The 16,401-nt window shown below is 55.4% G+C and overlaps 2 protein-coding genes across 6 annotated transcripts in view; both read right to left on the minus strand.

The window, feature by feature from the left end:
- Positions 1–2,142, minus strand: part of SLC44A4 (solute carrier family 44 member 4) — an 11,842-nt gene extending 9,700 nt beyond the window's left edge. For both annotated transcript variants that reach the window (XM_077760861.1, XM_077760860.1), the window contains exons 1-2: positions 2,109–2,142; positions 122–170 (exon numbers count right to left, since the gene is read on the minus strand). In XM_077760861.1, the coding sequence (XP_077616987.1) occupies positions 122–170; positions 2,109–2,142 (83 nt within the window). The remainder of the gene's footprint in view (positions 1–121; positions 171–2,108) is intronic.
- A 466-nt stretch (positions 2,143–2,608) lies between these two features.
- On the minus strand, positions 2,609–16,356 carry EHMT2 (euchromatic histone lysine methyltransferase 2). Of its 4 annotated transcripts, XM_077760923.1 has the most exons (27): positions 16,126–16,356; positions 15,810–16,028; positions 15,448–15,701; positions 14,535–14,619; positions 14,404–14,444; positions 14,130–14,285; positions 11,092–11,229; positions 10,861–10,975; positions 10,589–10,690; positions 10,216–10,364; positions 9,976–10,119; positions 9,661–9,896; positions 9,399–9,581; positions 9,199–9,281; positions 8,769–8,875; positions 8,545–8,667; positions 8,359–8,460; positions 7,246–7,350; positions 6,975–7,129; positions 6,724–6,891; positions 6,153–6,297; positions 5,770–5,847; positions 5,406–5,521; positions 5,209–5,295; positions 3,772–3,850; positions 3,454–3,629; positions 2,609–3,112 (listed from the first exon to the last, which is right to left on the minus strand). In XM_077760923.1, exons 1-27 carry the CDS (start codon positions 16,172–16,174, stop codon positions 2,932–2,934), a joined length of 3,576 nt encoding a protein of 1,191 aa, XP_077617049.1. In that variant the 5' UTR covers positions 16,175–16,356; the 3' UTR covers positions 2,609–2,931. The 4 variants fall into 4 exon arrangements, with proteins under 4 accessions (XP_077617049.1, XP_077617050.1, XP_077617051.1 ...); XM_077760924.1 differs by lacking the exon at positions 10,589–10,690; XM_077760925.1 differs by lacking the exon at positions 14,130–14,285 and having other exon boundaries at positions 16,126–16,355.
- Positions 16,357–16,401: the final 45 nt, after the last annotated feature.

Consider the following 16,401-nt stretch of genomic DNA (forward strand, 5'->3'; position numbering starts at 1 on the left):
CATTTTCTTGGGCTAGGAGTTTTCTTTTTTACAAGCTTTTTACCAATATTTCAGCAAATACAAAGCAAGACCAATGCCCTCCCCTCAACCCCCGCCAGTTGGGGCGGTGCCCAGAACTCACCTATTTTTGATGGGACCTCGAAAGGAGGGGTCATATTTGGCTGGTTTCCCTGAGGGGCATGGGGAGGAGTGCAGTGAGTGAGGCCCTGAGTGGATGTCTCTACGCATCTCCTGTCCCCCCTGTCCCTTCCCTGCAGCATTATTCTACCCTGGCTGGGATCCTACCTGGGTTTCAGGAATTTGGGGGGAGGTGGACAGTGGTAAGGCTGGCTGGAGAGGAAACCGGAGCGCAGGAGAGGCGGGAGCAAGGCCTGGTCAGCAGCTTGACTGCTTACCGTGAACTCTAACAAGGTGGCCTTGGAGGGAGGGGAAAAAGGGGCCTTAACAGTTCTTTCCAGCTCATACCTCAAGGCTGGCAATCAGGAAAATATAGCCTTTGCCTTCTGCCTCCATCCTGGCCATTTTCTCTTGAATCTCCCTCCAGCTGGGATGTGGGACTCTGAGTCAAGCCATCTTAGTGGCTTCCATGCCCCAATCCTTATCCGTCTCCCCTCCTGTACCCAGTCCAGGGTGGGCACATGTCTATCAGAGAGGTTACAGCCCCTCGCCACAGCTGCCCCAGGCCCTACCTCCACCCTCTGGTCCAAGGCCATAGGGAAAGTAACTGGAGCCAAAGGCATTAACTCCCGAAGGGCTTGGGCAGGGAGGGGCCCCTGTAAGCCCCTGACCCCAAGGGACGCCAGGCCCCTGCCAGTCTCTGGGCGAGTAGTCACGGTGACACCTGAGCCTGGCAGTTGAGATTGTGGCCGGTTAAGATTGTGGCCATGTCCTGTTCCTGGTCCTCCCTGAGTACACACAGGGAGGAGCTGAGAGGCCAGGCAGCTTAGGGTCCTGTGTGGGCACAGAGGAGGGAGGGCAGAGGGTTGGGCAAGAGTGTGGGAAGGGGTGGGATCCGTTTTCCCCGGGTGCTCTGGACTCTGTCCCTCCATGGCTCTTGGGTATGAGATCAATGATTGACCCAAAGCTGCTCCAGGAAGTCGACTGGGGAGTCCTTACTGCTCCTTCCCCTAGCCTGCTTAGGAACTCAAGCTTTGCCTCTGGGAGGTCCCTCCCTTGTGGTTCCCTCCCCTCCAGACCAAGAACTCAGACCCCAAACCCCAAGGGACCCCTGAAGGCAGGCTCCAAGCCCTTAACTGCTCACAGGGGTCCCAGAGGTTGGTATCCCAGTTCCCTCTCCTCTCAGACCGCCCCCCCCAATCTTAGGGGTCTCTGGGATAGTCTCCTAGCCCCGGTTCTTCACGGAGATTCCACAGAGAGGCTCTCTGTTCCCTCTTCCCTCAGGTCCCACCATTCTCAGACGCCCCCCAACCCCCCTACCTGGATCTCTCATGGCACTCTGAGAAGGCTCCCCCTCCTAACAGAGACCCCAGGGGCAGGCTGTGTGCGGCCTCTTCTCCGCAGAGATCCACAGCCCCAACTCCTCATAGGGACCCCTAGACACACCCCAGTCCTGCTGTCACTGCTCACAGAGACCCTGGCAGGCAGACCTCTAGCACTTTTTCCGCTCAGAGACCCCAGAGCCCAGGCTGGAACTCCTCCTCCTCACAGGGACCCCAGCCATTCCCCCTGACGGGGGCCAGACCCCAGCCTCCCCACAGGCTCTGCAGCACATACACCCTCCCAGCCCCTGAGACCCATCCTCCTCCTCAGGATCCTGATCTGCCTCTTTTCTATTCAGGCTTTGCTTCCCAGGGCCCTGCCCTGAGGGACCCAGATTCCACCCCCAACTTCTCATGGCGACCCTAGCTTCATTCCCCAGTCTCCCCAGCACAGGCCCCCAGCCCCTAAAGCCAATCCTCTTCCCAGGATCCTGACTCTACTTCCTTCCATCAGCTCTTTTCTGGGCCCTCCCTTCAGGGACCCAGGACTCCACTCAGCTCCTCTCCTTGGGGCCAGCCCCAGCCGTCATTCCCTAAAGCAGGTCCAGGCTGGCCTCCCCTCCCTCTGAGGGTCCCAGGCCTCTGCCCTAGCTTTGCCCTCAGACTCACCATAGGCCTCATCCTCGTGCTGTTTTCCCCCCATGGCTCAGTCTCCAGAGTGATTGGAGCCAGGGAGACCTAGCGACTCACCTGCTGCCTGCCCCGCCCTCCCACACGTCACAGCCCCACCTCCACCTGTGGTCCTGACACACTCTAGTTCCTCCTTCCAAGTCCGCGCCTGGGCAGTGCCCAGCTGGAGGCCTGGAAGGCCAAGCCCGTGACAGCGGCTAAGTGCTGCTTGCCGCGGGCTCCACGGACCATGGTTTGAAGGAGAAGGCATGCTTTAAAAGCTTTATGTTTTTGCAAATTACTTTGACTGTGGTGCACTCACACCCATGACTGGACTCTGTCCACAGTGGTCTCCCACAACCCTCCCTTCACCTCGGGTGGCTGTCCACACCATCCACACCTGTCCGTCCTGCTCAGTCCCTCGGGCCCACACTCCCTCTGGCTATGCGTGCACCCTCCCTGGCCAACCCCTCCGGCCCCCGAAACAATTACCAAGATAGTTTATTACCAAACCCAATATTTATTGAGAACAAAGGAAATCAGCTGGCATAGAGGCCCAATGTCAATTCATCAAACTTCAGCCGAGGAAGGGGAACAGGGAGCGGCCCGCCCTGAAGTCACTCTCCCAGGGAAGAACCAGCTCTGGGAGAGAGGGGCTGTCAGACCTCCAGGGCCTGGCTGGGGGTCTCTGGCCGAGGAATGTGTGAAGGGATAGGGGAGAGAAGACGGCAGCACCTCCAGGTGTGGGCTGTGAGCAGCAAGTGGCAGAGGGGGCTGCTGAGCTGGTGGCCATCCAGGGTTGGGGCATGTGTGTGGTCCGTGTTCAGGGATTCACTGGGGGCAGAGAGCCGAGCTCAGGCAACAGCTCGGGGTGGGGGTCCAGGCGCGCCAGGCGGCTCTGTTCCAGGGCAATGGCCTCAGCTGAGTGCTTGCATTTCTCAGAGCCACACTGACAGGTGAAATATTTGCTTTTGATGTCCCAGAAGCGGTCACCATAGTCAAACCTGTCAGAGGAGCAAAAGAGGCTATGGGATCCAGAGCCAGCTGCCCAGGACTACCCCAAAGCACCCATCCCCATCTTCTCCAGATGGGCTCCAAGCCCTTTTCTGTTTCACAGGTCTGCGGCACTGGCACTGCCTGGGACTCGTTAGACATGCAGAAGAATCTTAGGCTCCATCCCAAATCTACTGAATGACAATCTGGGAGGCTCAGGACTCCATTTACACTGACTTTGGCAAGGCTCTGCTCTAATCCATGCCTGGAAACCAGGCACTCTTGTCTTCAGCTTCTGGTCCCAAGCTTACTGCATCTCCCACACCCCTGGCACACCCCAGAGACACCTCACCCCAGCTCCTCCCCAGTCCGGATGTCTCGGGAACTGAAGAAGGCGATGCGTGGAAACCGGAGGTCCTGGTGCAGCATGAAGACCCGGACGGGGATGATGTTGGGGTCACACAGGTGGTTGATGAAGCGGCTGATGTTGCCATAGTAACGGGCATCAATGCAGTATACCTCTCCGTCCTGAAGGGAAGGCATCACTCTTCACATCTACTACTAACCCTGCTTGCCTGGCCAACCTCCCCACCCAAGGACCATCCAGTCTCTCCTCCCTAGGTTTCCATCAGCTGGTTGGGGGCAAGGGACAGAGGGGTCTCCTGCTCACCTTGTTGTCTAAGTCGAAAAGATAAGAATCATCCTCTCTTACATCAGCCTCAGCATCAGAGATCAGCTCCCCAACATACCTGTTGGGCAGGAAGTGGTGGTTCTGAAGGTGAGCAGGGGTTATCGGGAGCTGGCTCCAGGCCGTCTCTCCTCAGAACCCCATGGAACCCTCTTTCCCAATTTGTCAGCTGCCCCTGTCTGTGTCCATGAATCCCACAGATCGATATGGCTGAGGCGGGCAGCTGAGGCACAGTGGGCACGGAGGACAGTGGGCATCTCGGATTGGGGGTGGTTCCCCTCTGGAATGAGAACCAGGAGAAGAGAGGACACAAAAGACAGAACACCACCGGGCACGCTCTTGCCAGCTGGGGTCTCTGCTGGACAGCTGGGACAACAGGTAGGACCGGCAAATTTGGAGCAAATCGGGGCCAGTGGGCCGAGGACGAGCTGGAGAAGCAGTGGTGGGGAAGGTAAAGGGAAGGGCCTGAGCTGTGCCGGAGGAAGAATCAGTGAGTAGGGAGACACCAAGCTCCCGTGGGCAGGTGGTTTGGGCAGGGAAATTCGTGTAGGTTTAGTCACTGGGAGGTTTCCAGAGTAGGAATCACCCAGCAGGTGGTGGTGATGCCGGGCTGCAGGACAGGAGACGTCGGGGCCACAGGAAGGGACAGAGCCATTCGGCAAGGAGCTGGGCATAAGGACCCCACATTTAGAAAGCAGAGGAAGACCAACTGGTGAAGAGGGAGGATGGATGGGTCAGAGGTAGGACAGTGTCATGGGAGCCAGAGCAAAGATGTGTAGCAGACGCCGGGAGAACGAGGACCAAGATACAGGGTAAAGGGCGGGGTATCGAGAGGAGGTATTAGCCGAAGGGCGAGGGCAAAGGCAGGTTCCGGCAGGGATGTGCGGTGAGTAGATGGTGGGCTAACTGAGGCTCAGGACGAAGGGGCCATTTTAGCAAAATTGAGAGATGACCCAGTAAAGAGAAAAATGGATGATCCCTTAAAGAGGCAAGTGGGGCCAAAGGATGCTTAAATTAAGTCTGCAGGCCATGGAGTAGGAGCCAGGGGGCAGGAGGGTTGCAGATGCTGGGAAAAGAGAATTACTGGAGAGAAGTGAGGTCCTCCCTAGCGACTTGGACAGAAAGGTAGCTTTATCACCTCCGTTTTGCAGATGAGCAAAATGAGGCTCCAGGAGGTTAAGAACTTAGCCCAGGACACCCAGTGACAGAGAGAGGCTCAACCCAGGTCTGTCTGTCTCCCAGCTTGGAAAGGTGAGGGAGGGAAGATGTGGCAGTGGTGACAGAAGGCTCTGAGTGGCCTGGGAGCAGGTATAATCTGGCCAGAGAGGGGCAGTGGGCAGGGGCGGGACCCATCAGGGAAGAGAGCAGATAGAGGCCTGGGAGTCAGCTATGGCTGTGCACCCTTCCACCCTTACTCACTCGCAGATGAAGGTCCCCTGGGGGATGGTCTGCAGGGCTCGGACCCCCCAGCCCATCTTGGCTGTTCGGTAGAGCTGCAGTCGCACTCTGGGGGTAGGAGAGAGGGTGACATTAGGTGGAGGGACCCCAGAAACCCCCACTGGAAGGGACATGGGAGTGAGGTGGGGGTGAGGGCGGGCTGCAGGGGTGGGCCTCACTTGATACCACTCTGCACCACCCGGTTCTTGCAGTTTCTCCAGCAGGAGCACGCCTGGTTACACTCAAAAATCAGTGGGGGCTCGATCTTGTTAAATTCCTGGAGCAGCCGTCCGTCCTGGGGCCGAAGGAGGAGAGGACAAGTGGTATGGTGCCCACCTCGGCTGCCAAGAAGCCCCCAGGACGCCACAGAAAAACCCACCGTGGGTCCCAAGGCCACAGACACGGAGAACGGGCGGGGGGAGGCCACGCGCTGAGCACAGAGAACAGGAACTGTGCCACCACGTCCTCGATCAGCATGTAGCTGGGCACAGGCTCATCTCCGTCCTGGTAGCACCCCTGGAAGCCCAGGGTGAGGACACATACCTTGTCATACCAGCAGCGGATGCTGAGCTGGCCACACAGGCAGTTGGAACTGGAACAGTCATCCACACATGTGCAGTGCTGGGGCAGGAGGCAGGAGATCAGCTCAGCCCTCGGAAGCGGCCTTGTCCCCTCAGCAACCAGCGCTCTCTGCCCCCCCAACTGCTGTCCTTTCTCTGAGGTGGTTATTTTAGGATATCAGGTGGTGATGCTCCCAGGCCTACCATGAGCCCATATGATACCTTCACGTGTTTTAGAAAAAGGACCCTTTCCCAGATGCACGCAAGCCTACGCCACAGGTCCCTTTCAGCCCCACTCTGCTGGCCAGGTGCCTTGCTGGCCCACAGCTTGTGTGTTCCTCCGGGAGGTCCCGGGCCCCTGCTCACTTGCAGGTGAGTGATGTTGCGGTCGATGTTCATGGTGGACGTCTCACAGTTCTCTGAGATGTACTTGTAGTCCTCTGGGCAGGGCTCCCCATCCACGCCATTGACACAGGGAATAGGCACGTTCTCGTAACCCCGAGCCACGTCCCTGACGGAAGGGAGATGGGGCTGGGGGCGCTACAGGCTGGGGTCAGGGGGGTCCACTAGGTGAAAGGAGAGGACTGGGAGTTTCCTGGGGCTGTGGGAGGGAAGGGTGTGGTTCTGGGGGTTCATCGGAGCAAGGGGGGTAATAAACATAAAAATAAGCTGCAGGATACCCAATGAATATTGGGTTTTGGATAAATTATGACATAATGTTTTTACTACAGCTATGTCCCAAATACTGCACGGATGCTCTTAATGCTAAGAAAGTACTTGCTGAAATTCACTTTATTTACTGTATCTGGCATTCTAGCTGGGGGTTGGTTCTGGGGATTCAGTGGAGCCTGGGAGGTCTGAGGGATGTTCTGGGGGTTGAGCAGGGCTGGGGGAGGGGGCGGAAGGCTGTCCTGGGTGCAGAGGGCTCCGGGCTCACCGGCAGATGATCTTCTCGGTGCGGATGGCCCGATTCCCCACTCCAAGACGAAGCTTGCGGTTGAGCTGCAGCGCAAACCACACGTCGGAGCGCTCAGGAGTCAGGTCCCATGCTGTGTCCCCCTCCTTGTTCCGCAGCTCAGGGTTCGCCCCACGGGACAGGAACAGCCTGGGAGGGGACAGGAAGCCTGTGGGGTCTGGGGCTGTGAGAAGGCAATGGGGCGTTTGGGTGTGGGGTGGGCTGGGGCTCACAGCACGCAGTCGTGGTAGCTCTCCCGGGCCGCGATGTGCAGGGGTGTGTCACCGTGGTAGTTGACAGCGTGGAGGTCGCAGCGTGCGTTGAGGAGGACCTCAGCGATAGCAGCACTGCCGGTGAAGGAGGCCCAGTGCAGGCAGATGTTTTCCTCCTATGGACATGGAAGTGGCAGGGTGGGCCCAAGCAGTGAGCCCCTGAACCCAGCCTCTTTCCTGCTGAGGGGGCCAGAACAGTCCACCACCTCCACTACCCACACCAAACTCTCACGTTGTCTGTGAGGGTGACATCAGCGCCCCGTGTCAGCAGCATGCGGATCACCTCGATGTGCTTGTGCTCCGCAGCCCAGATAATGGGTGTCCAACCCCCACTGTCCTATGGGTGGGGAGAGAGGGAGAGGGTGAGGGGTCCCTGTTCCCCTGCCCCGGGTACGCCCAGCAGCTGGCCCTGCTTCCCAAAGCAGCATGCGGTCAAGGGCACAAGCTCTGAGTGTGAGTCTCAGCTCCACCACTCACAGGCTGCGAGACCCCGGGAAAGTCCCTTAACCTCTCTGGGTCTCAGGTTCCCGATGTGTAAAATGGGACTAGTCAGTGTCTATTGCTCAGAGTTGTGGAGTAATTTCTCTCACTCTAAGAGACACATATTTCCCAGGTTTTTCTACTCAAAAGTCCCGGAACAATGACCCAGCAGCAATAACTGCTCCTAAGCACACAAACTGCAGTCTCTAAAAAAAGTCTCTTTGTACTGAAAGGTAAATATGCACTTAAAAGTTGCTGAGCCCAGGGCGCCTGGGTGGCTCAGTGGGTTGGGCAGCTGATTTCAGCTCAGGTCAGGATCTCATGGTCCATGGGTTAGAGCCCTGCATTGGGCTCTGTGCTGACAGCTCAGAACCTGGAGCCTGCTTTGAATTCTGGGATTCCCTTTCTCTCTGCCCCTCCCCCACTCAAGCTCTGTCTCTTTGTCTCAAAAAGAAAATAAACATTAAAAAAAATAAAAAATAAAAAGTTGCTGGGCCTTATCAAAAACCACAGAAGCCTAGTTCAAGGGGCTCCTCCTGGACAAAGAATGGAACAAGTCAAGGATTAACAGACTAAAACACAACCAACACATAACAAAGTAAGAGGCAGTGAAGAGTATCATTGCATACTTCCAGAGGTTAAGGCAGGAACCCATTATTCTGAAAACTGATAGAAAAAAAAGCAAAAAAGAGAAAGGTGAAGAAAAAATACAAATGAGGAGGGAGAAGGAGATGGGGACATGCTAGAGCAAGGTGTGATCAGGGAAAGGGTCGGAGGTCAGCTGAGGTGGAAAGGGGGCCTGGAACCCGAAGCTGAGCCCAGGACCCAGACGACGTGGGCTGGGCAGGCAAGCCAGGCCACTAACCTGGGCGTTGACGTCCACCTGTCCTGTGCTGAGCAGCAGGCTGACCATCTCCAAGTTCCCAATTTTGGCTGCATGGTGGAGGCAGGTGGAGCCATCCTCCTCCTGAGGGAGATGTGGGCAGATGAGTCCCCCACTGGCATGTAAACCCATCTCACACCTAGGCCCCGGCTGGCCCAGTCACCACACCTTGCTGTAGACGCAGCCGCCACGCTGCACCATGTAGCGTGCTACCTCCAGGTGGTTGTTCACCACAGCCTCCATCAGCGGTGTGCGCTGCTGCTTGTCCACGGCATTGATGTTGGCTCCGGCCTGCAAGGAGGGGGCACGGGGGCTGGCACCACAGACGGGCTGGGCAAGGGAGGGTGTCCAGGGGCCTCGTCAGTGAGGCAGAAGGCTGGGCCCGTGCTGACCTGCAGCAGCACGTGGCAGATCTCCACAGAGCCCTTCTGGGCAGCTGCGTGCAGGGGCGTACGCTTGCTCTGCTGATCGCTCTGGAAGTTGGGGTCCAGGTTGTCCACTGCAGGGAGAGTCCGCCACACCGGAAGAGGGACAGACAAGTGGTAAGCAAGCTAGGGGGCACCTCCTCCAGGAAGGCTTCTTAGGGCCCCAACCCAGGTCAGGAGCCCCTCCTGGACAATGTAGTTAACCCCTCTGGACTCCCACTGGGAAGGCTCAAGTGATGGGTTGGTTATCTGTGTCTGTTCTCCACCACCACACTAAGTATTTCAGGGCAAGGACAATGACCTTCATTGCCATACTCCTGGCCTTGAGCCCAGTGTCTGGTACATAACCAGTGTTCAGTCGAGGTCTGGAGAGCAAAGGAGTAAGTGGAATACTCACACAGCATCAGGATCACCTTCTGTAGCTCCCCCTGCTTCACCGACAGGTACAGCTGCCGGGGGTGGAAGCGGAGTTTCTTCCTCCTGCCATGGCCAGGGAGAGGGGTGGGCTCCTCAGAAGGGGCATCAACCTCAACACCTGCAGACCCATCTTTCAGCCCGAGCCCTGGCCGCCCAGCCCAAATGCGAGCCCTCATTCACCTCTCTGACTCCTGGATGACCAGGGCCTTCTCCAGGGCCTCTCGGCCCGGCCCAGGTGGCAGCCCCACAGCCGAGAGGCAGCCCCCATTGGGAAGGGTCAGGGAGGGCCCTGAGCTGTCGATGGTGTCAGTCAGAGGGTCGCAGGGTGGGCGCCGGGGCTCCCCATGCCCTCGCATCCGGGCACTGTGGGAGAAGGTGCTCATGTCTACAAGCAATGGGGCTGGGGGAGGGAACAGACAGTAGGGAAGGGGGAGGCCAGTACCTGGGCTGGGAAGTGTCTGCTCTCCCGGGGGCATCCTGAGCCAGGGGTGGGGGGGCAGGGGCTGCAGTGCCAGCTGGTGGGGTCACCCCATCCCCCCGGGGGATGGTCACCTCCTGGGCCTCAGATGCATCCTCCCCGCAGTGAGGACAGAATACCATGCCATTCAGCTGGGACACACAGGCCTTGTGGAAGCGGTGGGCCACACGGAAGTCGGGGTGGCACTCGAGGAAGGTGCCCTGGAAAACAATGTGGTCAGGCTCCAGAAGACCCCTCCCCCGTGGGGCATGCTGCCTGTCTGCCCTGCCAGTCACTCACCGCTGTACAGAAGTAGCCACAGCCTGGGCAGCAGTGGTGTTTGACCATGCGGGCACGGTGGGTCTCACAGAGCACCATTAGTGCCACACGGCTCGACGGCCTCATGGTCTCCCGCTTGAGGATTGCGGCATTGCAGCCTGACAGCTGTGGCAGTGTGAACGGTAGGAAGAGAGTGAGGCTGGGGCCTGGGGCTGGAGCCCCCCGACCCTCTGGCACCTCTCCTCCCAGCTAAAGGCCCACCTCTCCATCCACACTCTCTGTGGCCATGCACTTGTGCCCAGCTCTCTCACTGATGCGGTCAATCTTGGGTGCCTCCATGCGGCAGCTGCAGAGGGGCAGCTCCTCAAACCCTCGCTCTGTCTCCAGTGAAGACGTGTCATTGGATACCCCTTGGACAGAGGGAAAAGGGAGCTGAGGGAGGCCATGCCCATCACCCACAGGGACCCCTGGTGGGGCCTTGCACCCCCACCCTGCCTTTCCCTCCGAGCTCTAGAACCCCCAAAGCCTGGCCACGGACAGACACCTCAGCTCCAGTGGGGTCCCCCTCCTCCCCGTTCCCTCCAGCCCAGAGGGTGCCCCCTAGTGGCTCGCTATCCCAGCAATTGGCAATTACCAGCGTGGTTGGGGGAGAGGGTCCCCTCGCTGGGCAGCTCCAGGGACCCCAGAGGGACCTCCATGTACTCACTGGGGCCTGAGGAGCCCACACCATTCACTCCTGACACAGAGACAGAGAGAGTGAGAGTGCGAGCTCACAGGTGCCTGGACGCGTGGGTACATGCGGGTGTACGTGCGTGAGCACATGCATGAGCGGATGTTTGTGCACACTCTCTGGGGGCTGGCAGGGGGGCTGGAGGAGGGGACCCAAAAGCAGAGGAGCCTCCTCACCTCGTGGCTCCTTGGCCCGTGGAGGCTCACGCTTCCGCCGTTTCCGGGATGGCTTCACCCATGGGCTGTCCTTCCGCCACTTCTTCTTGGCTTTACGCCGGCCACTGGAACCACTCTGGGATGGAAGAAGAATCAGCGAGCCTAGCTCCCAACCCACTACCACTGCTGTGGGGGCTCAGACCTCCAGCCCCTCAGCCCCTACTCCTCAGGATGCCAGCCTCCAGCTCTTACCCTGTCAGACTGATTGCCTGACTCCTCATCTTCCTCCTCTTCTTCCTCTTCCTCCTCTTCCTCTTCTTCTTCCTCTTCCTCCTCCTCCTCTTCCTCCTCTTCCTCACTTAGTTGTTCAGCCAGAGCTTCAACCTCAGACTGGGAGAGAAGCAAGGTAGGGCTGGGGAAACAGCAACCCATAGTCCACAGCCCTCTCTTGGGGGGAACTTGGGAGAGAAGCAGAGAAGCAGGCCAGGACACATCCAAGCCCCAAGACTCAATGAAGCAAGATAAAGAACCACTTCTGGGGCGCCTGGGTGGCTCAGTCAGTTAAGCGTCCAACTTTGGCTCAGGTCATGATCTCACAGTTCTTGAGTTCAAGCCCCGCGTTGGGCTCTGTGTTGACAGCTCAGAGCCTGGAGCCTGCTTTGGATTCTGTGTCTCCCTCTCTCTCTGACCCTCCCCCACTCGTACTCTGTCTGTCTGTCTCTCAAAAATAAACATTAAAAAAAAATTTTTAAAGAACTACTACTACTGTCCCAGGATGGCTCCCTGGAGGAGGTGAACGGACAGGAAAGGAAACAAAGAGTGTGGGATGTTAGATAGCTGTGAAAAAGAAGGCACCTCACCCACAGCAATGTCTGTGAATCTTGTCAACATGTTAAATAAAAAATGTTCCAGAAAACAACCACGTATTTTATGTTCTTTATGAAGTTCATACATAGATAGGACTACCAATGATTGCTAAAGATACCAGATGAAAAGCTAATGAACTTTGAAATAAGGAGGTTGACATCATATAAATCCACTATCAATCTCAAATATCACTAATAAAAAGACAAGATGTCCTATGCCTGATGTGATGCAACAGGAAGCATGCAGACCAGCTATCAAATCTTCTCACCTTTAAAAAAAAAAAAAATCACCCAAAGCTGATCATGCTTCTAAATCTAGGTTTTTTTTTTTTTTTAAATTTCTAGGAGAGAGAGACAGCCTGAACAGGGGAGGGTCAGAGAGGGAGTCACAGACTGAAACAGGCTCCAGGCTCTGAGCTGGCAGCCAGCACAGAGCCCGACGCGGGGCTCGAACCCACGAACCGCGAGATCATGACCTAAGTGAAAGTCGGACGCTTAACCGACTAAGCCACCCAGGCGCCCCTAAATCTAGTTTAAAAAATAAAATAAAAAGAGGCGCCTGGGTGGCTCAGTCGGTTAAGCATCTGACTTCAGCTCAGGTCATGATCTCAGTTTGTGGGTTTGAGCCCCGCATCAGGCTCTGTGCTGATGGCTCAGAGCCTGTTTCAGATTCTGTGCCTCCCTCTCTCTCTGCCCCTTCCCCACTCATTCTCTATCTCTCAAAACTGAATAAATGCTAAAAAAAAAAAATAATAAAATAAAATAAAATAAAAGTTTTTTTTAAATGTTTATTTATTTTTGAGAGAGAGAGAATCATAGCATGTGCAGAAGAAGGGCAAAGAAGGAGACACAGAATGCAAAGCAGGCTCCAGGCTCTGAGGTGACAGCACAAGAGCCCAACGTGGGGTTTAAACTCATGAGCTGTGAGATTGTGACCTGAGCTAAAGTCGGTATTTAACCAACTGAGCCACCCAGGCACCCCAAGCTTACAAAGAGTATTGAGGGTGGCGCCTGGGTGGCTTAGTGAGTAAGAATCCTACTTTGGGTCATGATCTCATAGTTCATGAGTTTGAGCCCCACATAGGGCTGTCTGCTGTCAGTGCAGAGCCCGCTCTGGATTCTCTGTCTCCCTCTATCTAAAATTAACAAACATTAAAAAAAGAAAACCAATGTATGGCAGTCAGAGAGGTGGGTGTGCTGGGGGAGGAAGAGAGAAGTCAAGAGTGGTCGTGTACTGAAAATTGCTGGAGCCAGGTGAGGCCTCCTGAGGGCTCACCCTTTACTCTTTTGTATATATTTGAAATTTTCCATGAAAAAATATTAACTAAAAAGCACAACAAATTAACATTAAAAAAAGAAAAAAGAACATGTCTGTCTCCACCCAATCAGCTAATTCTTAAATGTGAGAAATTCTGTAGGACAACTGACCTGACTTCTTCAACAAATGAATGGCAAGAAAAATTTCTTTTTCAAAGACAGGAGAACCTACTTTTACATCAAGAGAGACCTAAGGCAAATGGCAATCAAACCAATGTATGGAGCTCATTTGAATCTAAACAAACAAAAACCCATCTATGAAACAAGAACATGTGAACACTAATAGCTAGGGATAGCTACATTTTCTAGGTTGTAAAAACAGTTAAGCGACGATATTAAAAAATAGGAAGAGGGTGCTTGGGTGGCTCTGGTGGTTAACCATCTGATTTTGGTTCAAGGTCATGGTCTTGTAGTTCATGAGTCTGAGCTCCGTGATGGGCTCTGGGCTGACAGCTCAGAGCCTGGACCCTGCTTCTCTCTCTGCCCCTCCCCCGCTGGCACTGTTTCTCTCTCTCAAAAATAAACAAAAACGTTAAAAAAAAAAACCAAACAAACAAAAAGGAAGAGGCCTTATGTTTAGAGATATATATGGAAACATTTCCAGATAAAATGATGTGATGGCTACTTTAAAGCAGTCAGAGAGGTGGATGTGCTGGGGGAGGAAGAGAGGAGTCAAGAGCGGCAGTGTACTGAAAATTGCTGGAGCCAGGTGAGGCCTCCTGAGGGCTCACCCTTTACTCTTTTGTATATATTTGAAATTTTCCATGAAAAAATATTAACTAAAAAGCACAACAGGTAAGACAGCATTATACTGCATAAGAAAACATGTATGAGATAAAACCAAACCAAGAGCAAAAGAATACACAAGCAAACAAATAACAAAATGGGATGCCAAACCCCAAGTCCAGGATGGTGGTTATCACCATGGAGAGGGGCAAAGGGAGGAACTGGGGTGCAGCATGCACTAGAAGTTATGGACCCAATGGGGCCCTGAATTATGGGGTGTTCGCAAGGTAAAAAGGAAAGAGACAGGCGGGGAATGGAAGACTGGAGATTGAGCCTTGGACAGGTGGGTGCTAGCAGGGAGGTAGGCTGGCTCCTTCTCACCTTGCTGTCAGAGTCCACACGCTCATCCACAGAGTAGGAGTCGTAGTAGAGGCTGAAGTCGTCCCCCACCACTGTCTCCCACTCCTCTAGGGACCCTGGGTCCCCTTTCTCCATGGTCACTTCTCCTGAACCCCGGGCAGAACCCAACTCCTCCGACTAGGAAAAGATCAGAAAAATGGAAGCTGCTGGTACTTCCCCCCCAACCCATTTCCCTTGAGGGCAGGATGCGGCCCCCTAGGTGGAGAGGCCTTGTTTTCTGCCTCTCCAGGCTCACCAGGCCACCACCGGAGTTCAGCTTCCTCCTTTTGGCCACATCTACAAGGAAAGAGAGAAAGGAGTAAGGCCTGTCCTTAACCCTCAAGATAGGTCTTATCCAGCAGCAGGTGGGTGGGAGGTGGGACTGACCTGAGGTCATCTTTCCCAAGGAGTGCACGTCATCACTCATGCGGAAATGCTGCACTTCAGGGGGCCGCTTCTCAGGGACTGGGGGCTGGGGGCCGAGAGGGAGCACACTTAGGGTCTGGAGCATCTCAGCTTGGGCCTGGGGGCCTGGATTGGCCTGCCGCCCTGAGTGAAGGTGGGGTGGGTGAGCCACACCCTCAAAAGTGTCATTTGAAGCTCCAATGAAACATAATGTGGCAATCACAACTGCTGTATCCCCAGAGAAAAGTATGTTAAGCACATCCCACACCTAACACTTATCTATTCAAGGTTGCAGAAGCAGGCCCCTTTTGCCCATTTTACAGATGAGAAGACAAAGGTTCATGACTTGCCCAAAGCTACCTAAGCCAAACCCAGAACAAAATCATACCAAGATCCCTAAAAATATTGTCATAAAGATTCTGAAATTCTGAGGCATTTGTCCTTTCCCTCACCTCCTTCCCCTTAGGGATTCATAGTAAAACCCTTAGAACCCTTTAAAAAAGGGTGCAGGGGCAGTTTCAAAGGGAGGAAAAAGTCCCCTTGGGGCTAGCTCTGAGGTAGAAATAAAGAGTGGTCTTAAGTTTCTTTAGATAGTCATTATCATAAGAATAATCATCAAAGTAACTACACAACTAACTCTCTAACCTTTGTCTTTTCTGCTTTTCTCTCTCCAAGAATGTAAACTCCAGGAAGACAGAAACTTGTCTGTTTGTTCAGATTAACCCCCAGCCCAGAATTTGACACACTGTAGCTCCTAGATAAATATGCAAAGCTGTGAATAGCTTAGAAAAGGTCTGAAGCTAGACTGTAAAAAACAGTGTAAAAAAAGTCCACAAGGGGTTTACAGTGGATTACTCCTGTCTCCCCACCCCCAACCCTCTCCCTCAATCCTCACCTGCCCATTTCCTGGTTTGGACATGGTTTTTCTGGCCCGGTGGACCTTGGGCTGCCCCTCCGGGCTGGGTGTGGCTGGAGGGGGTTCAGGCCCTGCTGCTGCCGCCCCCTGGGCCCCCGGCATACTTAGGAGCCTCATAGCTAAACTCTGGACCGATGGGGGTGATTTTCCAGCCCCTGTCATTGACATCTTGGCCCGGCTAGGACAGGCACCCCCCTTGCTGGGGGAAGAGGGGAATGACTTTGTGGCATGGCCTGGAAAACAGACAAGCAGACAGGCAAAGGCAAGATAAGAGGAAAAGTAGTCAGAAGATACCCCACATCCCCCCGCACTCTCCCCCCCAAGACTCCCCAGCTTCTCACCCAGCAGGATGCGGCCGCCAGGGAGGTCCCCATCACCCTCGAGATTCTCAGGTTCATCCCCAATGAGTGGTGTGGCTCCTACAGGGGTGTCAGCCCCCTCATCACCCACGGTGACCGTGACAGAGGCTGGGGATGAGGGGCCAGCAGGCTCCAGAGAGTCAGGGCTGGCCTTGGGCAGGGTCTCCTCACTACGAGGCGTGTCCCCCAAAGAGCCATGAACTGTAAGGGAAAAGAAAAGTTCGGGGCTAAGGTCTCCGTGAATCCCGTGTTGGGGGAGGTGAAGGTCCAACTGGGCCCGTTTTTCTGCTGCACTCACCTCTTTCAGTGGCTCCTCTAGGCTCCTTCTCCAGCACCAGCGCCCCCATCTCAGCAGGGGCCTCCCCCTGGCAGGGGACACAAGGTAGAGGAGGGCTGGTCAGCCCAGTAGGAAGTTGGGGAGCCCAGGACGCCTGGGCTCTGGGAAGAGAGAGTAGGCTCCGGGGCCTACCTCTTCCTCTATGGGGGCCCCCCCTTCCGCGGCCTCGGCTGCCCGGAGGGGCCGCACGACCCCTCCCCCGGGCCCGCATCAGCCCCCTCCCTCTCGGTAGACCCC

This window comes from Crocuta crocuta, unplaced genomic scaffold (assembly GCF_008692635.1).
Source record: "Crocuta crocuta isolate KB4526 unplaced genomic scaffold, BGI_CrCroc_1.0 scaffold762, whole genome shotgun sequence".
Taxonomy (NCBI): domain Eukaryota; kingdom Metazoa; phylum Chordata; class Mammalia; order Carnivora; family Hyaenidae; genus Crocuta; species Crocuta crocuta.